The sequence below is a fragment of the Oncorhynchus kisutch genome, linkage group LG13, assembly GCF_002021735.2.
Source record: "Oncorhynchus kisutch isolate 150728-3 linkage group LG13, Okis_V2, whole genome shotgun sequence".
Lineage (NCBI taxonomy): Eukaryota > Metazoa > Chordata > Actinopteri > Salmoniformes > Salmonidae > Oncorhynchus > Oncorhynchus kisutch.
In genome coordinates, this window is record NC_034186.2 from 23,953,126 (window position 1) to 23,972,312 (window position 19,187).

The 19,187-nt window shown below is 39.5% G+C and overlaps 1 protein-coding gene across 1 annotated transcript; it reads left to right on the plus strand.

Annotated features, from left to right (window-relative positions):
- The first annotated feature begins 8,018 nt into the window (after nt 1-8,018).
- On the plus strand, nt 8,019-10,258 carry rgs16 (regulator of G protein signaling 16). The gene is made up of 4 exons (XM_020497601.2): nt 8,019-8,237; nt 8,512-8,657; nt 9,071-9,237; nt 9,400-10,258. Exons 1-4 carry the CDS (start codon nt 8,194-8,196, stop codon nt 9,598-9,600), a joined length of 558 nt encoding a protein of 185 aa, XP_020353190.1. The 5' UTR covers nt 8,019-8,193; the 3' UTR covers nt 9,601-10,258.
- The last annotated feature ends 8,929 nt before the right edge of the window (nt 10,259-19,187 follow it).

Below are 19,187 nucleotides of genomic sequence, written 5' to 3' on the forward strand. Positions count from 1 at the left end.
GGCATTTGATTGAAAACTAGTTTCAAATCAATCAAAATCAAATCAAAATGTATTTGTCACATGGGCCGAATACAACAGGTTTAGACCTTACCGTGAAATGCTTACTTACAAGCCCTTAACCAACAGTGCAGTTCAAGAAAGAGCTCAGAAAATACTTACCAAATAAACTAAAGTAAAAAATAATTGTAAAAAGTAACACAATAAAATAACAATAACGAGGCTATATACACGGGATACCGGTACCGAGTCAATGTTCGGGGGTACAGGTTAATTGAGGTAATTTGTACATGTAGGTAGGGTGAAGTGACTATGCATAGATAATAAACAGAAAGTAGCAGCAGTGTAAAAAACAAATGGGGGTCAATGTAAATAGTCTGGGTGGCCATTTGATTAATTGTTCAAATCAAATCAAATCAAATTTATTTATATAGCCCTTCGTACATCAGCTGATATCTCAAAGTGCTGTACAGAAACCCAGCCTAAAACCCCAAACAGCAAGCAATGCAGGTTCAGCATTATTATGGCTTGGGGGTAGAAGCTGTTAAGGAGCCTTTTGGTCCTAGACTTGGCACTCCGGTACCGCTTGCCTTGCAGTAGCAGAGAGAACAGTCTATGACTTGTGTGACTGGTGTCTTGGACAATATTTTGGGCTTTCCTGTGACACCTTCTAGTATACAGGTCTTGGATGGCAGGAAGCTTGGCCCCAGTGATGTACTGGGCCATACGCACTACCCTCTGTAGCACCTTACGGTCAGATGCTGAGCAGTTGCCATACAAGGTGGGGATGCTCTCAATGGTGCAGCTGTAGAAGTTTGGAATTACAGTGGATTGTGATTTCACAGCATTCATATATTTGATTTTATCAACACTAGAGCCACCAATACTTGTCACATACAAGAAGCATACGCATACCAATGATGCCTTTCATACATTTACACAAAAAAAACTTTATCTACTCATGGACGTTGCAATTATAGAGGTTTTGAACTGACATTATGTACCCCAGAGCCATAGAGCATGTCCAGCATCTCTATAGCAATAGGGTTAGGGTTAGGGTTAGCTGATCCCACTCCGTCAACTCTGGGTTCATGGAGGTGCAACTTCCCATGTGTCTCAAGCACTGGCGGCTGGTCACACATTAATTGGGGAGGGCAGCCTCATAGTAAGGAACATGATAAATAGAATGGTATCAAACAAACCAAACGTGGTTACCATGTTTTGGATACCATTCCATTCACTCCATTCCAACCATTATTATGAGCCGTCATTCCCTCAGCAGCCTTCTGTGTTCTTAATGATTCCTTCAGCTGGCTGCATTCATCAATTACCTTGAGAATTGCAATTTGTTTTTTTCCTATCATCATTCTGCCTAAATGATATTAACCAAGCCATCCCTTTGCTTGCCGTTGACTAGAAGTCCTCAAAAACGAACAAACATAAAAAATTGTCTGTGTTGCCGGGAACCATTGTGGGCCTTTCCGGTGGCATTGAACTGAAGTGAACTATATTCCAGGACACGGACACGGACACGGACACACACACACACACACACACACACACACACACACACACACACACACACACACACACACACACACACACACACACACACACACACACAGACACACATATCCCCACACACACTTCTTATTTACCGGATTTCACAGGCATTATGGTGCCTGCTGCTGGCCTTCAGAACACTCACCACACCACTGGGCAATTCACACAAGTTGCTAGGGAAACCATGGTTTTGCAGGAGACAGAGAGACAGACTATTATATAAAATTATGCCTGTGGATTTTGTTACATCTGTGTTAAGATGGAAACACTGAACTGTTTCTGTTGCTAGCTGAGGTGAGTGACAGTTTTTTTTGTTTATGGCCATGCGAGGACAGAAAGTACCCTTGATAGAGAAGAGACAGAAAGTACTCTTGGTGATGAATGCTGATTGGTTTACATCAATGCAATCAATTATTGATGTTTGTGTAGCGGAAGCCCCTTTGGAGCCACATAAAGAAAAATATGTTGTCCAAGGGAGAGGGAGCTAAACTCTCCTATGTTGCTAGCAAAAACTTTACTTTGAATTTAAGAAAAAAAAATATATTGAATGGGGTTCGACTGTAACAAACACATTAAGTACATTAGACTTCATGAAAGCACTCATGAAAGCACTCATGACCCAATAAACCAAAAATTGCTTTAACGTTCCAGCCTTGTCTTCAGCTGCGACCCAGAATGAGCTAGCAGTGATCGAACAATGTGTCTCGACCGCCCATCCAATACCTAATAACTAAAGCATCCCTCCCAGCTGGATCCAAATGGAGCTGCCATATACGGCTTAGTGGGAGATCTGGAGAAGGCTATGATAGAATGAGATACAAGGAGCTACATTGGAGTGAATTATGATACCAAGGGGCTAGGTAAGGTAGAATGATTATACCTAGGGGCTAGTTAAGGTAGAGTGAGATACTTTATGTAGGGGCTGTGTTAGGTAATAATAATATGTGGTGTATAATACCTAGAGGCTACATAAGGTTGAGTGATTATACCAAGGAACTACATAAGGTAGTGTGATTATACCAAGGAACTACATAAGGTAGTGTGATTATTCCTTGGGGCTTCATAAGGTAGAGTGATTATACCAAGGAACTACATAAGGTAGAGTGATTATACCAAGGAACTACATAAGGTAGAGTGATTATACCAAGGAACTACATAAGGTAGAGTGATTATACCTTGGGGCTTCATAAGGTAGAGTGATGATACCTAGGGGCTACATAAGGTAGAGTAAGATACTTTATGTAGGGGCTGTGTTAGGTAATAATAATATGTGGTGTATAATACCTAGAGGCTACATAAGGTTGAGTAATTATACCAAGGAACTACATAAGGTAGTGTGATTATACCTTGGGGCTTCATAAGGTAGTGTGATTATACCTAGGGGCTACATAAGGTAGAGTAAGATACTTTATGTAGGGGCTGTGTTAGGTAATAATAATATGTGGTGTATAATACCTAGAGGCTACATAAGGTTGAGTAATTATACCAAGGAACTACATAAGGTAGTGTGATTATACCTTGGGGCTTCATAAGGCAGAGTGATTAAACCAAGGAACTACATAAGGTAGAGTGATTATACCTTGGGGCTTCATAAGGTAGAGTGATGATACCAAGGAACTACATAAGGTAGAGTGATTATACCTTGGGGCTTCATAAGGTAGAGTGATGATACCTAGGGGCTACATAAGGTAGAGTGAGGATACCTAGAGGCTACATAAGGCAGAGTGATGATACTTAGTGGCTACATGAGGTAGAGTGATTATACCTTGGGGCTTCATAAGGTAGAGTGATGATACCTAGGGGCTACATTAGGCAGAGTGATGATACCTAAGGGGCTACATAAGGTAGAGTGAGGATACCTAGAGGCTACATAAGGCAGAGTGATGATACTTAGTGGCTACATAAGGTAGAGTGATTATCCCAACTGGGCTACATAATGTAGAGTAATGATACCTAGGAGCTACATAAGGTAGAGTAATTATACCAAGGGGCTAGGTAATGTAGAATTATGATACCCAGGGGTAGGTAACGTAGAATATGTTGTAATATCTATGGGCTGCGTAATGTAGAATGATGATACCTAGCACCTAAGTAAGGTGAGGTCAGGTGGTCTGAGACCAAATGTGACTAAGAAGGTACGGAGAGGTACTGTAAGGTACTTGTCCTCAACGGCTACCCCTCATGGTGTCACACAAGGAGAGAAGAATAATTACCACAGATAAAACTTTTGTGATACTGTATTCTGCCCTGAACTGAAATGTCAAATCAGGTTTTATGCAGTGTTGTTCGGCTTTGCGGTGTCAAAAAACTTCAGGATGATAAAAAAAATATTAATGCATTGATGAACATATACAGTTAGGTAAACAGATGGTTATTTGGTGCAGAATAACACCCCCAGCTGCTACACAGGAAAACTACAAAACCCCAGCAAACCTGTTCAGAGAAGCTAAGTCAGGAGATTATCAAGAACATTCCATGGAAGACCAGAACAGAATTGATAAAAGAAGAAAGATGCTTTCAATTAATATTTCCCTTTGGAGGCTTGAAATTATGTGTGACAGTCCTTCTCAATGACTGTCTGTTTTGTGAACGTATATCTTTGGGTCATATCTTGTCTAGTCCTCTGCGTGTCTGCAGGGTTAGGGTACTGTATACCCAGAATAGGTCCTTATCAGGGGATCTTCTAACAAATCAGATCTTTGTGAGTGTGTTATATTGAGCATCTAACTGTTGCAGAGTATCAGTTGCTTGTGTATATTTTCAGAATCCCAACCAAAGACTGAAAGGCTACTACGAACTGCTACTAGACCTGGGTAAAGCATCCCTTATATGGTTTGCCTTCCAATAACTGATCTTCACCTCTATAATGAAACCATTATCCTAGCATAAATCTTGAATTACTTGTGTATATGCCAGTGCTGTAGGCTTCTATGTAGAGTATGTTACAGGAGGAGATGCATTGTAGGGGAAAGAATAACTCTTATTCTCTGGTAGTTTCAGTGTCAATTAAATTGGCAATTAAATCGTGAGTGGCACATTTACCGGCAAAAAAAATACGTCTGAGAAGGTTCAGCAAGACAGATAGAAAGAGAGATTTGGAAAGAAAATAAACAGGGCTATGTCCTCCCTACACACCTCCTGCTTGAGCAAATAGCTCCCAAGTAAAGAATAGAAGAAAGTACCCTAGCTTACATCACCCAGGCAACCCCAACCTTAGAGAAGACAGCGTCAGACCTCAAGGACAGCTTCTTCGCAGCTTCCGGAGAGTTCCTTTTGTAATTCCCACACCTTACACAACAAGCACAGTATTATTTCCTTCCAGACACTTCTTCCCTCCTTCGTTCTCCGATGTTAGAACAGACAGGCCTTTGTGAGTGATGACATCACAATGATAACTGTGTGTCTGTGTGTGGACAGGTTCTCCCAGGCCTTTCTAGGAACCGGAGAGATCTTTTATTCCCTCATATTAAATTGAATGGTCTTTTACCAGAATGTTCCCCGTGGTATACCCATATAGTCCCCATGGTCTATTTTATGAGCCATACACTGATGATGCAGGTGAATCATCCTCATCAATGCAAACTAACCTTGATTAATGCTGCAATAAAAAATGGCATTTGTGCATTGTGCAGTCATTATGTTTGTGTATTGCACAGTCAAATGTTTATTTTCTCTACGATCGTATAAGAAGGATGGGTAATACAAATGATGCATCTATCTGACGACGTTATGAAGATACTCCTAGAAATAAGTGTTTCCAAAAGGGTTCTTTGCGGAGGGATAGGGTTCTACCAAGAACGATTTTCATCTGAAGAACCCTTTTTGGAAGAGTAGTGTTCTTTGTAAGGCAAAGGGTTCTACCTAGAACCTTTAAAATCCTAAGAACCATTTTTGGAAGAAAGGGTTCTTTGATGATTTTTGGAAGGCAAGAAGGTTCTACTTAGAACCCTTCTGAAGCTTTTTTATTATATTTTTTTACTTTCTTTTAAATAGTACCTGAGCATTATTTTTTAAACCCCCTAAAGTCAATGCGGAAATCTAATTAGCATAATAATTTAAAAAACATCTATATCCATCGGTTTTAAACCAGTTAAACGTAACTAAATGTAATTGAAAATGTAATCTATGTAATCCCCAAAAGGAATAATTTATCATGAGAGGGCCATAAACAATAACTAGCAATACTGCATACTCAAAGAAAGGTTAAAATATCACCTTTCTGATTTAAAAAAAATAGTAATACATTGCTGAGGTGTAGTCACTTTCTAAATATAGCATAATCAAATTATAAAACGACAATAAGATTTCACCTTACTTATAATTGTAAAATACATATTTTATGTTTAGTTAGAGAAAATCTGCATATTTTCTAAAGCTCTGTCTTGATCAAAATGTCTTCCCCATCGCTGTGAACGTCTCACAGAGCTCCTGCTTTGCTTCCTGAACTCGTTAGGAACTCGTCTTCCGTTTTTGTGTTTACAATCTACTAATTATTTTTGATTAATGGCTATAAATTGATCTATGAATGTGCTATCATGATAAAAACACACTCTCTTGCTACGATGTAACGATTGCAGGTATGTGCTTTGTCAGAGGCTGTGTTGTAGGGTTCAGTCAGGAGTCGATGGACAGTTGGAAGAGCAAACAAAATGGTAGGAGGGACATGCCAGATTCAAGTGGTTTCAGATTTCACATCCTATGTCACACAGGCTCAGAAAAAAAGACTACTAGTCTGTGGGAACCAGGGCTATTGCTAAATGCAAACCATTTCGATCTACAGATCAATTTATAATCCACAGATCAATTTGTAAGCGTAAATGTTGGTCAGTCGGAACCGGTACCAGAACCCTAAAAAGGGGACCTTACATCTAAGAGGTAGCTAGAGATATCTGTTTTTGCATGGGCTGCATCTGAATCCACCGCATCCGCCGATGTCGGCCTTCTGCATCTGCAGTGGACGGTGCAAGAGCTACAGCAGTGTTTGTCAGAGCAGAGAAACGTCTGAAGCTCCAAACCGCTCCAAACTAATATGTCCCCTCTATGGAAAGATGAGACTCACATGAACACATACAGTACATGTTGGTTGTTTTGCTCTAAGACACCCACAAGCCTCACAAGGTGGCCTAGTACCAGTTAAAACAATTTATGGAATTATATTATATGGAACTAGTTTAGTGCCACAAAAAAGGGGTTAAACATGGGTCGAATTATATACATATCAAATCAAATCGACAATAAGATTAAAATAAAATCCAATTTTATTTGTCACATGCACCAAATACAACAGGTGTCGTAGACCTGACATTGAAATTCTTACTTACAAGCCCTTAACCAACAATGCTTTAAGACGTTTTTTTAATAAGTGTTAAGTAAAAAAAAATGAAAATGAGCTGTTCAGGAGTCTTATGGCAGTCTGTTTCCTGACTTATATCGCTCAGATATAGGAGAGACACTTCCACACAAACTTCTTTCTGATCTATTTTTTGACTATCTGTTTGCCATGTCTAAATATGTTATTCAATGTGTTTCTATGGGCTAATAGCAGTAAGGTCAAATTCAATGTTTAATCAAATAAGAAAGTAAGAAAAATTGATACCTACAGGGGTCCAAAAATTCAAAATCAAGTAGCAAAATGATCCATGGTATGCTTAGTCAAAATCATTTTTACTGGTATTGTTTATCCAATCAAATGTTGTGATGAGCATTAAACTTGACAAAATAATCAAACCACATTTCCTTCCCTGAAACAGGCCCTGGACTTTTTATATCAATGAGATCATCTTTGTTGAGGGGTAATTCCTACCGTTGTAAGATGTAGTATTATTACTGTATTCTCATCTTATCTCCCCTGTTATCTCCCATGTGTTTGTGTCCAAGCAGTGATCATTAACAGCAGACAAAACAGCTGCCCCAGACTTTGCCTAGTCAAATAAAGGTTTACAAAAATACAGCAGACAAAGGAAGAGCATAATCATTGTGCTGACATCCAACAGGTGGCGGATATAACAGTGCACATGTTGGCACCTCTTCCTTATGGTTAGTAAGCACTGCCACACATACACACATGAACTGAACACATGCACGCACACACATGAATGGATGCACACACACCCTGAAATGGACACACACACACGAATGCCCACTGGCCCATGTAAGTGGGAGATTAATTTTGTCCAATTAGACAATAACATGTTTTCAGGGAGCAGAAAGAAAACAAACAACATGAAGGACGTGTGATTTCAGGGATATCGAAAAATATATATAAAAAAATATCAGAAGCTTTTATCATTAGGTCACACAGTCATTTCCCAGCTTCATCCTCCCTCCATCTCTCGCTCCCTCTCTCCTCTCTATCCCTCTCTCGTTCTCTCTCCCGTTCCTTCCTTTCCACCCTCTATCCCTTCCTATTCCTTTTCCTCCTTCCCTATCTCTCTCTCCCTATCTCTCTCTCTCTCTCTCTCTCACACACACGCAGAGTCCTCAGGCCATGTCATTGGCTGAGCAGGCTGATGATGAGTCACAGGCTGGAGGATAAAAGCTCTCTGCTCCCTCAATGCAGACACACTGTTGATATCAGTTCAGCTGCTACACATCTACCTATCTTGCTATCGCTCTCTATCATCCACAGCAACTATGTGCAAAGGACTAGCATTACTGCCTACCACCTGCCTGGAAAGGTATATATAATTTTTTTTTACCATCCACAGGTTTACTGTTGCTGTCTCTGGCATTTGGATTAGAGGATTAAAGGGGATCATTATTGGGTGTTGTAGCTTCTGTAATGGTGAAAGTGAAGGCGGTTTTGGTAGATTCTAAATTTAGACCTTGCAGTGCGGAGACGTGTCTATTTTTGTGTGTCTAGTTTGTAGCAAAATATTGTGCTGAACAAGGACACAATTCAAGGGCATGTGGAGTATTTATCTAACCTATGATGTTATTCTCTCTCTCTAGGGCCAAGGAACTAAAAGCAAAGCTGGGCAGCTTTCTGCAAAAACCCGACTGGAGTCTAGCAAGCTGCAAAATAGGCAAAACTAGACCTACTCTGGAACAATGTATGAGGTGGAAAGAGTCTTTCGAAAAGCTGTTGTCCAGTAAACGTAAGTAAACCTTACTCTGAAGACACTGCAAAAACACATGCAAACATATACACGATTAGCCTAGTTCCGACATAAATAATCCTTTAAGATTAGAGTGGGACATTTTGTCCAATTTTAGCCCCAGATTTTAGCCCCAGATTTTAGCCCCAGTATTACTGGGAGCTCGCTAATTACGAAGATAAGAGAAGACTTGATCCTCACCACATCACACAGCCGCTACTGTAGATTAGAACACACGTGCTGGCACTGTGCTGGTGGCTATACCACAAGATATAGACACATGCATACACGTGTACAGACACACAGCAGATAATGCAAGGACACAGATGCTAGGATAGCCCACTGCACAGCATCATTGTTATTGCACTGTACCAATATGAATCTCTCTCGCTCTTTCTCTCTCTCTTCATCAGACGGACTGATGGCCTTTACAGCTTTCCTGGTGTCAGAGTTCAGTGAGGAGAACATTGCATTCTACGTTGCCTGTGAGGACTTCAGGAGCACTAAGTCTGCTGCCAAGCTGGCGGCAAAAGCCCAGAGAATCTATGATGAGTTCATCTGCACCGACGCACCCCGAGAGGTATGCATCCCTCAACAGCTTACTTTACTCTCCCTCACCTATGGAATTTGCATAGCATCCCACGTTCAATAATCTTAATTATAACTCAAAAGTGAAAATAAAAAACCTTCATTCAAACTGCAGCAGATGACTAACCTCCCTCTCTCCATTATCTCTCTCCAGGTGAACATTGACCACGAGACTCGTGATATCACCAGGGCCAACCTGAAAGATCCATCTACATCCTGTTTCGACATGGCCCAGCATAGGATCTACCTTCTCATGGCCAAGGACTGCTACCCTCGCTTCCTTCGTTCCCCAGCTTACAAAGACCTGATCAGCCAGCTCCGTGCAAAGTGCACATCCATCTCCAAGAAGGCGTGAATTAGTAATAGAGGACCTACTGTGGTCGTCTAAAATTTTAAATAAGAAAATGAATGGATCGCCCATGAGCATTGACCGTGCGTGAAGCCTCAAGACGGGAATTGTACAGATGGACGAATGTCTCGTCATGAACCAGAGGTTCTGGTGCCAGCTACTCTGAAAGATGATGAGAGTCAATCACCATAAAGCTCTGAAGGAGAAAAAGAGAAAAGTGATACCCCGTGAGGATGGAAGATGAGACTTGAAACAAGAACTGTGGTGGCAATATCAACACATGATGTCGACTATCATCAGTGAATGTACAGAGATACAGAATGGGCTGAAGGAAGGGTGAAAAAGGATGCATTGACAAGTTGGACATTTGCAATCAAAGACACACTGTTATAGTGTCCCAGTCTACTGCATCAATGTCTAACACTGTGTTCATGACTAGGCATGTTTTCTACATGTTTTTTTAATGTTTATGGGAACTGAGTATTTATTCTATTGATTTGTTTCTACTCTGTTCTTTTGTCTCTGTGTTAAGTATTTTGTTTGACAAGACCAACAAATGATGAAAAACTGTGCAATATATTTCTACTGTTATCTGATTTGTGATGTTTTTTACTGTAAAAAATGATAAGTTATTTGAATAAAAAACAAAACCACAATATTAAAACAGTGTCTGTCATATATAATATCACTTCCAATATCACTTTTGAGTCAGTTCACTATATTGATGAGGTAACTGAATAGTAGGTTGTGATCAGCAGGGTTGGGGAGTAATCAGATTACAAAAGAACTGTAACTGTAATCAGTTACGTTACCAGCAAAATTATGGTAATCATATTACAGATACTTTTGCTGGTAATGTATGCGGAAAAAAATACATTAACACCTTTATGTTCTCTCAATGACATTCAATTCAGCATTGAAAATAAATTGTGCTTTATTGTCACATACACCACATAGGCTGTTGTTTTACAGGGTCAGCCATAGTTGTACTGCACCCCTGGAGAAAATTAGGGTTATGTGCCTTGCTCAAGGGCACATAAAGAGATTTTTTATATTGTTGGCTCAGGTATTCAAACCAGCAACTTTTCAGTTACTTGCCCAATGCTCTAACCACTAGGCTACTTGCCACCCTACAGAAAGCACAAGTTTAAGTTTGCTCCACCTCAGCGAGTCTGACCACAATTCAGACCACTGTGATGACACATCAAATGTGTTTGATGGATCCTTTTAGTCTTCTTCTAATACTTCTTAGACGGAAAGCAATCCCAAAGGAACTGAAAGTAATCAGATTACGTTACTAAATTTGTCTAATCCAAAAAATTATGGTACTGATTACAATTTTGGACAGGTAACTACAGTAGTTACGTTACCAGCAAAATGTAACGGATTACATTTATAAAGTAACCTACCCAACTGTGGTGATCAGTACATGATTATGCCTGCGTAGTACAACACTGGCAACATGCCATTTAATAAAATGTTCACTATATACTGTAGTTAATAACTAAGTAGCACAAAATATGTAATTTAGCTATGATTTTCTATATATTTACTATTCATAATACAAATCAGAGCCTCTCCTTACGAAGCTAGACAACATCCATTTCAGTGTAACAGGATATCAGACATGCAATACAACGGTCATCTTCGGATGATGATAGAACATGTTTGCTCATACTCTATCATTACTATGATTATTATGAGGCTGGGATTATTTTCATTAAACCCAATCGGCAGTGACATTAACTTTACACTAATTGGGTCACCGAGGCAACCGTTTTGGGATGTATTCCAAATCACCAGAAACACCAAATGTTCCTGCCAGCTAATAACTGTGCATTGTATGTGCATTGTGTAGACTATCTGAGCTTTTGTTTCATATGGTGTGAACTGGAAGCTAGTTCTTGGAAACAGGAAATAAAAGAGAGATAGTGTGAGAGCATCTACGTAATATGGAGTCATAAAGCCTTGTTAGTTATTATTGTTTGATCAAGTCATCTATGTTTGCAACCAATGATATAAATCAAACTAGCATTGTGGCAGAACAGTTCTCAGTATATATCATATGCCTACCGAACTAGCTTTATTGACACTCCTCAGCTGCTACAACCACGTCAGCCATCTCACATATCCACAATGGTTCATAATCCTGCTGAGATTATGTAAAACCAGTTGTATGACTTAATTTCGATCATGTTGAGGTAACACTTTTAAAGTACTGTCACTAATACATGCAATGTAATGACATGGTAACTATTCAAGTAATTCATTTGTTGGTAGACTACACAATATTGCATAGTACCCACTACAAATGTGATAAGAATAATTATCTGATTTAGAAAATGTAATTTTGAAGATGTCTTTTAATCAGCCAATGTCTTGATGACAAATGTCCAAGTCATGGTTATTTAAATGTCATCAGTGAGGAGTGGACCTAGCGCAGGTGGAACTCAGAGCTGCTGAATTTGTATTTAAGTTAGATCTGATCTCATTTGGAACAAAATGTCCATTAGTCCCAGCCGAGGAGTATCAATAAAGCTAGTTTGTAGGCAAATGCTGAGAGCTGTTCAATGCATTGGGGATGCTGAAGAGGGGTACTCGGAACTATTTTGATGAAGACTCTTCAGCATGGACTCACAGAAGGAAATTCCCTTTAGTGGAGCACCAGGCAATGTTCTGACTGGGAAAGCAATGTTCCAAACCAGAGATAATGGTTGTTTGACCTCGAAGGTAAAAGTAACAAATATAAAAACTGAGCTCTATATCTGACATGGTACAGGTGTCTTCTTTTTTTAAGCCCATAACCATGTGTGTGAGGTGTATATTTTGTTTCAAAGTAGATTTGTTTAAGGCTACAAATAAACACTCTGTGTGACCCTGATTTAGCCCACTGCGGTAAAAGGTTTAATGATGATCTTAACTGGTTAATATTTTGGGCCAGAAATGGGCCTCAAAAAAATATATTTTTAATGGGCTGTAATTTAGTCATCTGGTGTTCTTTTTTCAGGAATTATGATTGGAACCTAGTCGGGTTAACCAGTTTGGTCACACACAGGCAAACCCATGTTGGCAACATAGGTCCCCAGTGGGCTATCTGGCGTGAATATGGTCAGAGGTTGTCTCTGGGACCCAGTTGCGTATACCACCTGGGGCACATACCCATACAATATTGGGCACAATACAGAATTTCTAATTCAGGCGCTTAACGTTGGAGATGTCAAGGCAAGACAACGGGAGCTGGAAATATAGTTAATCAACCGGTAAGTGGAACTGACTAAATGTAATATTTGCTTGTGTTGTAAGCTAATAGTTTTTTGTATCTTCTGCTGCTGCCTGACTGCAGACTCGTTATAGTTAATGTTTGGCATGGTTGCTAGTTAACGCTATTTGGTAACGTTAACTAACTCAAGGCGGGCTGAAATACAATGGCTAGCTAGCAACTTCACTCAAAGAGTCACCTTGTTGTTCAGTTGGCTAGCTAGCCTTGTTGTTGAGCGAATTGATGTGTGTTGTCGAGTTAGCTAAATAGGCGTGTCAGTCACGCCTATCTAATGACTACATCCTGTCGTTTTCAATGGAAGGCAAGTGAGCCGAGTAGGTGGGATCAAGTGTCGAGATGGGTTTTTCAATGTCGCGTTTATTGGTCTATCAGAAGTCAGTCAGATGGGTTCCTCCCTGTTTCATTACAGAATAGTAATATGGCTGGGCACATTGGTAAATGCTGCCTCATGCTAACGTAAATTCACGTAAACTCGTACATCGCCTTGGCCCTTATTTTAGTGCCCCAAAAACTTCATATTTCCAGATCAACTGTAATGTCAATACAATTATAAAGCACAATTACTCCCCTTTCCAACAGAATCAATTACATGACCCCCACGTTGCCCGTTTCTGCATAATTCAAGCAGGCAATGAGCCTCGTCGGTTAAAAAAAAAATGGCGGGTGGGGAAGCAAAACTAATGCGTGATAGTGAGAAGGAGAGATTTGTGTGGGACAATTGTTTTTTTTCACTCGATCTGTCTAACTTATCACCTTATCGCCTCTAAAAAGTAAATAAAACACTATAAAGAGGTTATATAATGTGTCATTACATACCTATTTGAAGGTTTGTGTCGAATTTGAATCTGGTTTTTTAGGGCGGTGCCAAAGTGATCTTAGAAGTAAACAGCGGCATTGAGAATGATGATCGCATGCAATGATGACAAAAAAATTACTAAGTATCCCCCCCTTAGCCCCGTGACTGTCCATTTATTGTTTTTAAAGGATGATAGAAGTGCTACACCTGGTGGAGAGAGATTGTAAGACAGAAATAGTTGCTTTATGCGTGCGGTACGTTATGACATGACACGTCAAGATGTAACAGAGGGTCAGTTTGATCAACTTTTCTCCAATATTATTAGTATCGGATAGAAAACACTCTGACGTTTCTAAAACTGTTTAAATGATGTCTGTGAGGTTAACAGAACTCATATGGCAGGCAAAAACCTGAGAAGAAATCCAAACAGGAAGTTAGAAATCTGAGGTTGGTCGATTTTCAACACAGGCCCTATTGAATTCACAGTGGGATATGGATGAAGTGGCACTTCCGATGGATTCCACTAGATGTCAACCATCTTTAGAAACTTGAATGAGGCTTCTACTGTGTTGTGGGGCTGAATAAGAACTGAATGAGTCAGGTTACTGGCAGAGAGGCATTTCCTGGTCACGTGCATTTCACATGATATCGACCTGCGTTCCATGGCTTCTCTAGAAACAAAGGAATTCTCGTTTTTGAAGATTTATGATAGGGATTGATTCTATACTTAGTTTGAAATGTTTCTTCAACCTGTAATATAACTTTTTGAAGTTTTTGTCCGAAGTTATGCTGGACCTGCACGAGCGTTTGGATATGTGTACCTAATGTCCTAACAAAAGTAGCTACTTGGACATAAATAATGGACATTATCGAACAAATCAAGCATTTATTGTGGAACTAGGATTCCTGGGAGTGCATTCTGATGAAGATCATCAAAGGTAAGGGAATATTTATAATGTGATTTCTGGTTTCTGTTGGCGGATCATTTTATTATTTTTCTGAGCGCCGGCTCAGATTATTGCATGGTTTGCTTTTTCCGTACAGTTTTTAAAAAATCTGACACAGCGGTTGCATTACCTTTTTAGGGATAGGGGGCAGCATTTTCACTTTGGATGAATTGCGTGCCCATAGTGAACTGCCTCCTACTCTGTTCCAAATGCTAATATATGCATAGTATTATTACTATTGGATAGAAAACACTCTGAAGTTTCTAAAACTTTTTGAATTATGTCTGTGAGTATAACAGAACTCATATGGCCGGCAAACTTCCAAACAGGAAGTGGAAATTCTGGGGCTGGTTGATTTCAACTCATCGCCTATTCACATCCCAGTAAGATATGGATCTGTTCACACTTCCTACGCCTTCCACTAGATGTCAACAGTCAGTAGAACTTGGAATGAAGCCTCTAGTGTGATGTGGGGCCGGATGGCAGCTATTTGAGTCAGTGGTCTGGCAGAATGCCAGTTCCTGGTCATGCTCATTTCACATGATATCGCCATGCGTTCCATTACTCTGTAGTCAAAAACGAATGCTCCGGTTGGAACGTTATTTGATATATATGATAATAACATCCTGAAGATTGATTCTCTACTTAATTTGACCAGTTTATTCGACCTGGAATATAACTTTTTGAAGTTTTCATCTGAGTTCGCCTGGACTGGCGCCAGCGTTTGGACATGTGAACTAAACGTGCTAGCAAAAGTAGCTAATTGGACACTAGTAATGGATGTTATCGAACAAAACAATTATGTATTGTTGCATTAAGCGGTTGCATTGTGATAACATGCGTCTTGGTGAGAGGTGTAGGAGTCAGGCGCAGGAGAGAGCAGGGATGTCTGAGAAGCGTGTTTAATAATAGAGTCCAGCAATACAAAAACGGCACAGACCAAAACCCCAAAACTACGCTCTCGAATAATCAGAAAACTCGTGCAAACGCACGGAGGAACAAACACAGTTCCGACACTTTACATACACGTGCGTAATAGCGAAAAAACAACAAACATCAAATACAATCGAGCGCAATGCACACAAGTCTAATCCTGCACGAATTACGGCAGGTAACAGGTGCCCTATATACCAACAGAAATCAAAGCAATGAAAACCAGGTGTGAAAAGGAACACAGACAAAACAACCAGAAAAAGAAAAAGGGATCGGTAGCGGCTAGTAGACCGGCGACGCCGAGCGCCGAGCGCCGCCGAACAGGGAGAGGAGTTACCTTCGGTAGAAGTCGTGACATGCATTAAGAACTAGTGTATCTTTAATCATATGTAAAACATGTATCTTTCATCAAAGTTTATGATGAGTATTTCTGTTATATGATGTGGCTCTCTGTAATTACTCCGGGTATTTTGGAGGCATTTCTGAACATGGCGCCAATGTAAACCGAGATTTGTGGATATAATTATGCACATTATCGAACAAAACATAAATGTATTGTGTAACATGATGTCCTATGAGTATCATCTGATGAAGATTATCAAAGTTTAGTGATTCATTTCATCTCTATCTCTGCTTTTGTAACTCTATCTTTGGCTGGGAGAAATGGCTGTCTGTTTTTGGGGATTTGGTGGTGATCTAACATAAATATATGTCATGTTTTCGTTGTAAAACATTTAAAAAATCAGACACGATGGGTAGATTAACAAGATGTTTTTCTTTCATTTGCTGTATTGCTCTTGTTAATTTGTGCGATTTCCCGCTCTGCCTTTTCAGCGGAATGTTGGGGGGGGGGGGGGGTTCCGCATTCCGAATGTCCTAGACAGGTTAAGGAGAGGTATATCTATAATTCCATGTGTATAACTTGTATTATCATCTACATTTATGATGATGTAAACTCAGATTTTGTTATATAAATATGAACTTTATCAAACAAAACATACATGTATTGTGTAACATGAAGTCCTATGAGTGTCATCTGATGAAGATCATCAAAGGTTAGTGATTCATTTTATCTCTATTTGTGCTTTTTGTGACTCCTCTCTTTGGCTGGAAAAATGGTTGTGTTTTTCTGTGAGTTGGTGGTGACCTAACATAATCGTTTGTGGTGCTTTCGCTGTAAAGCCTATTTGAAATCGGACACTGTGGTGGGATTAACAACAAGGTTACCTTTAAAACAGTATGTTTAAAACATGTATGTTTGAGGAATTTTAATTATACGATTTCTGTTGTTTTGAATTTGGCGCCCTGCACTTTCACTAGCTGTTGTCATATCGATCCCGTTAACGGGATTGCAGCCATAAGACGTTTTTAACAAAGTAATCTCTATAAACAATTAGGTATGTCAAGTCTACCTAACTTAGAGCACTCTGTTTCTTATAGATTCTATTTTTGGAAACAGAAGACTGTATGGAGATCAAATGTTTCATTTCTGAGAAAATGTGCAGATTGTGTTGCAAAAATCCATCTAGCTCAATCTTCTCCCACTGCCGTCCACTGGGCTTCCATATTTGGTAGTGAGAGGAAACACCAACCGGATGTCTCACATTTATACATGCAGTGAAATATCTGTATCATCTATCTGTGCTATTGTTGAATTATCTAGTTAACATTGGTTAGCTAGCTAGTTTTGCATTGGACCTAACTTTAAACTTTAACATGGTTTGCTTGCTGAACAAGCTTGCATTAGTAGTAAACGAAAAACTTGTGTTTGATTGAGTTGATTTTGTCGTTCTTTGTGAGTGAACATTTCTCAGTAGTTAATTATACGGCCTTCGCTGTATTTATCTACTGTTGGCCGACTCGGTCCAAGTCAAGTTTGTACCAAGGCAAATACAATTTGACAGACTGTTTTAAATGGCAGCAGCCATTTTGGTTGCACAATGCTGATGAATTGTTCACGGTTCACATGCTATAATGTGTTGGGAATTTATTATTTTTAAGGAATCAAGTGTGGAATCGATTTAAAGGACTCAAGTATTTTTTTAATTTTTTTTAATTTTAATTTTATAAAGGTTGTAAAAAAAAGAAAAAAAGAAAACGAACCCAAAACAAAACTGAAATTAGAAACTTTGCCTCCTGCACTAACTAAAATAAAATCAATATAATGTTAAATTATTGAGCTGGCTAAACTCAGTTTATTAGAACAGGCTGATCAGAAAAGTTGAAATTAAATATGATTTTGGAATTGATTCTGAAATCTCAATGGTCAAAAATATTAAGATTATGTCATCATAAGCACATAATTGGTAAAGGGTTATTTTGGCTGCGTTTACACAGGCAGCCCAATTCAAATCTTTTGCCCAATTATGGGCAAAAGAACTGATCTGATTGGCCGAAAGACCAATTAGTGGAAAGAAGAAACTGAATTGGGCTGCCTGTGTAAATTCAGCCAAAGGGGCTCATGTAGCCCACATGTTTAATCCATGTCTGGCCAAAAGGTTAACCCAACTAGCTACAGTACCAGCTAAGATGACCATTTAGAGCCCTTAGGTAAAGATTGAAATGTTGCACTAGATCAGTAACCTTAAATAGGTTATGTTTTCTTTTCACAGCTACCTATGAACAGGCCTGGATCAAACTTAAAAAGGCAGAGGAGACTTCTGATCTGCAGACTCTCAGACATGGATGAAGAAGAGTCAGGACTTAATTAACTGTGGTAAAACAGCAACAGCAGCACTGCTCGAGGGGCTGATTTCCCTATGAATACTATCATAAATGTGGAGGCGATGGAGCAAAAGTTACTTGACAGCTTTCCTGAATGGAGTGGTAGGTGCTATGAAAGGGATGTTTTACAACAGCAACAAAAAACTATTGTAATATTGTATGTTATATAAATGTTGCATGTTAGCAATCACGCAATCACGATAGAGTACTTTAAGTACAGGGCAAAAAGTGTGATGATGCAAATTATACGCAAATTACCAACATGATTGTTCTATATGATTTGCTTCACACCTGCTTTGTACTGCAGTGTTTCCCAATCCTGGTCCTAGGGACCCAAAGTGGTGTTTCTTGCCCTAACATTCACACACTTCCTTTCACTAAGCAACTCATCATCAAACCTTTGAATTGAATAAGGCATGTGAATGCAAGGGCAAAAACTAAAATGCTCTAGCTTGAGAACTTCACTACTGACATGCACATTTTTGGGATTGTATACAGGGTGTGGAAACCAATGTGTACATTTTGTAATTTTGATTGAACTATCGCTTTACTCAGAGTTCCTGCATAGCATTTGATCTGAGCATGTACTATAAATAAACATTTATTTATTTTACAAAGAACTGCTTTAGTCATCTCTTAAGAAAGCTTGCTTGGGCAGCAGTATCTGGCTCCTACATGGAGACTGAGAACAAACCCAGGTTGGTCCCAGGTGGGCAGCCCAATTGAAAATCACATTCACAGCCTACCTATTGCCCATATACTGTAGTTCTCACTAGTACTGTAGATATGTGGTAGTGGTGGGGAAGGGGCCTGAGGGAACACTGTGTGTTGTGAAATCTGTGAATGTATTGTAATGTTTTACAATTGTATAAACTGCCTTAATTTTGCTAGACCCCAGGAAGAGTAGCTGCTG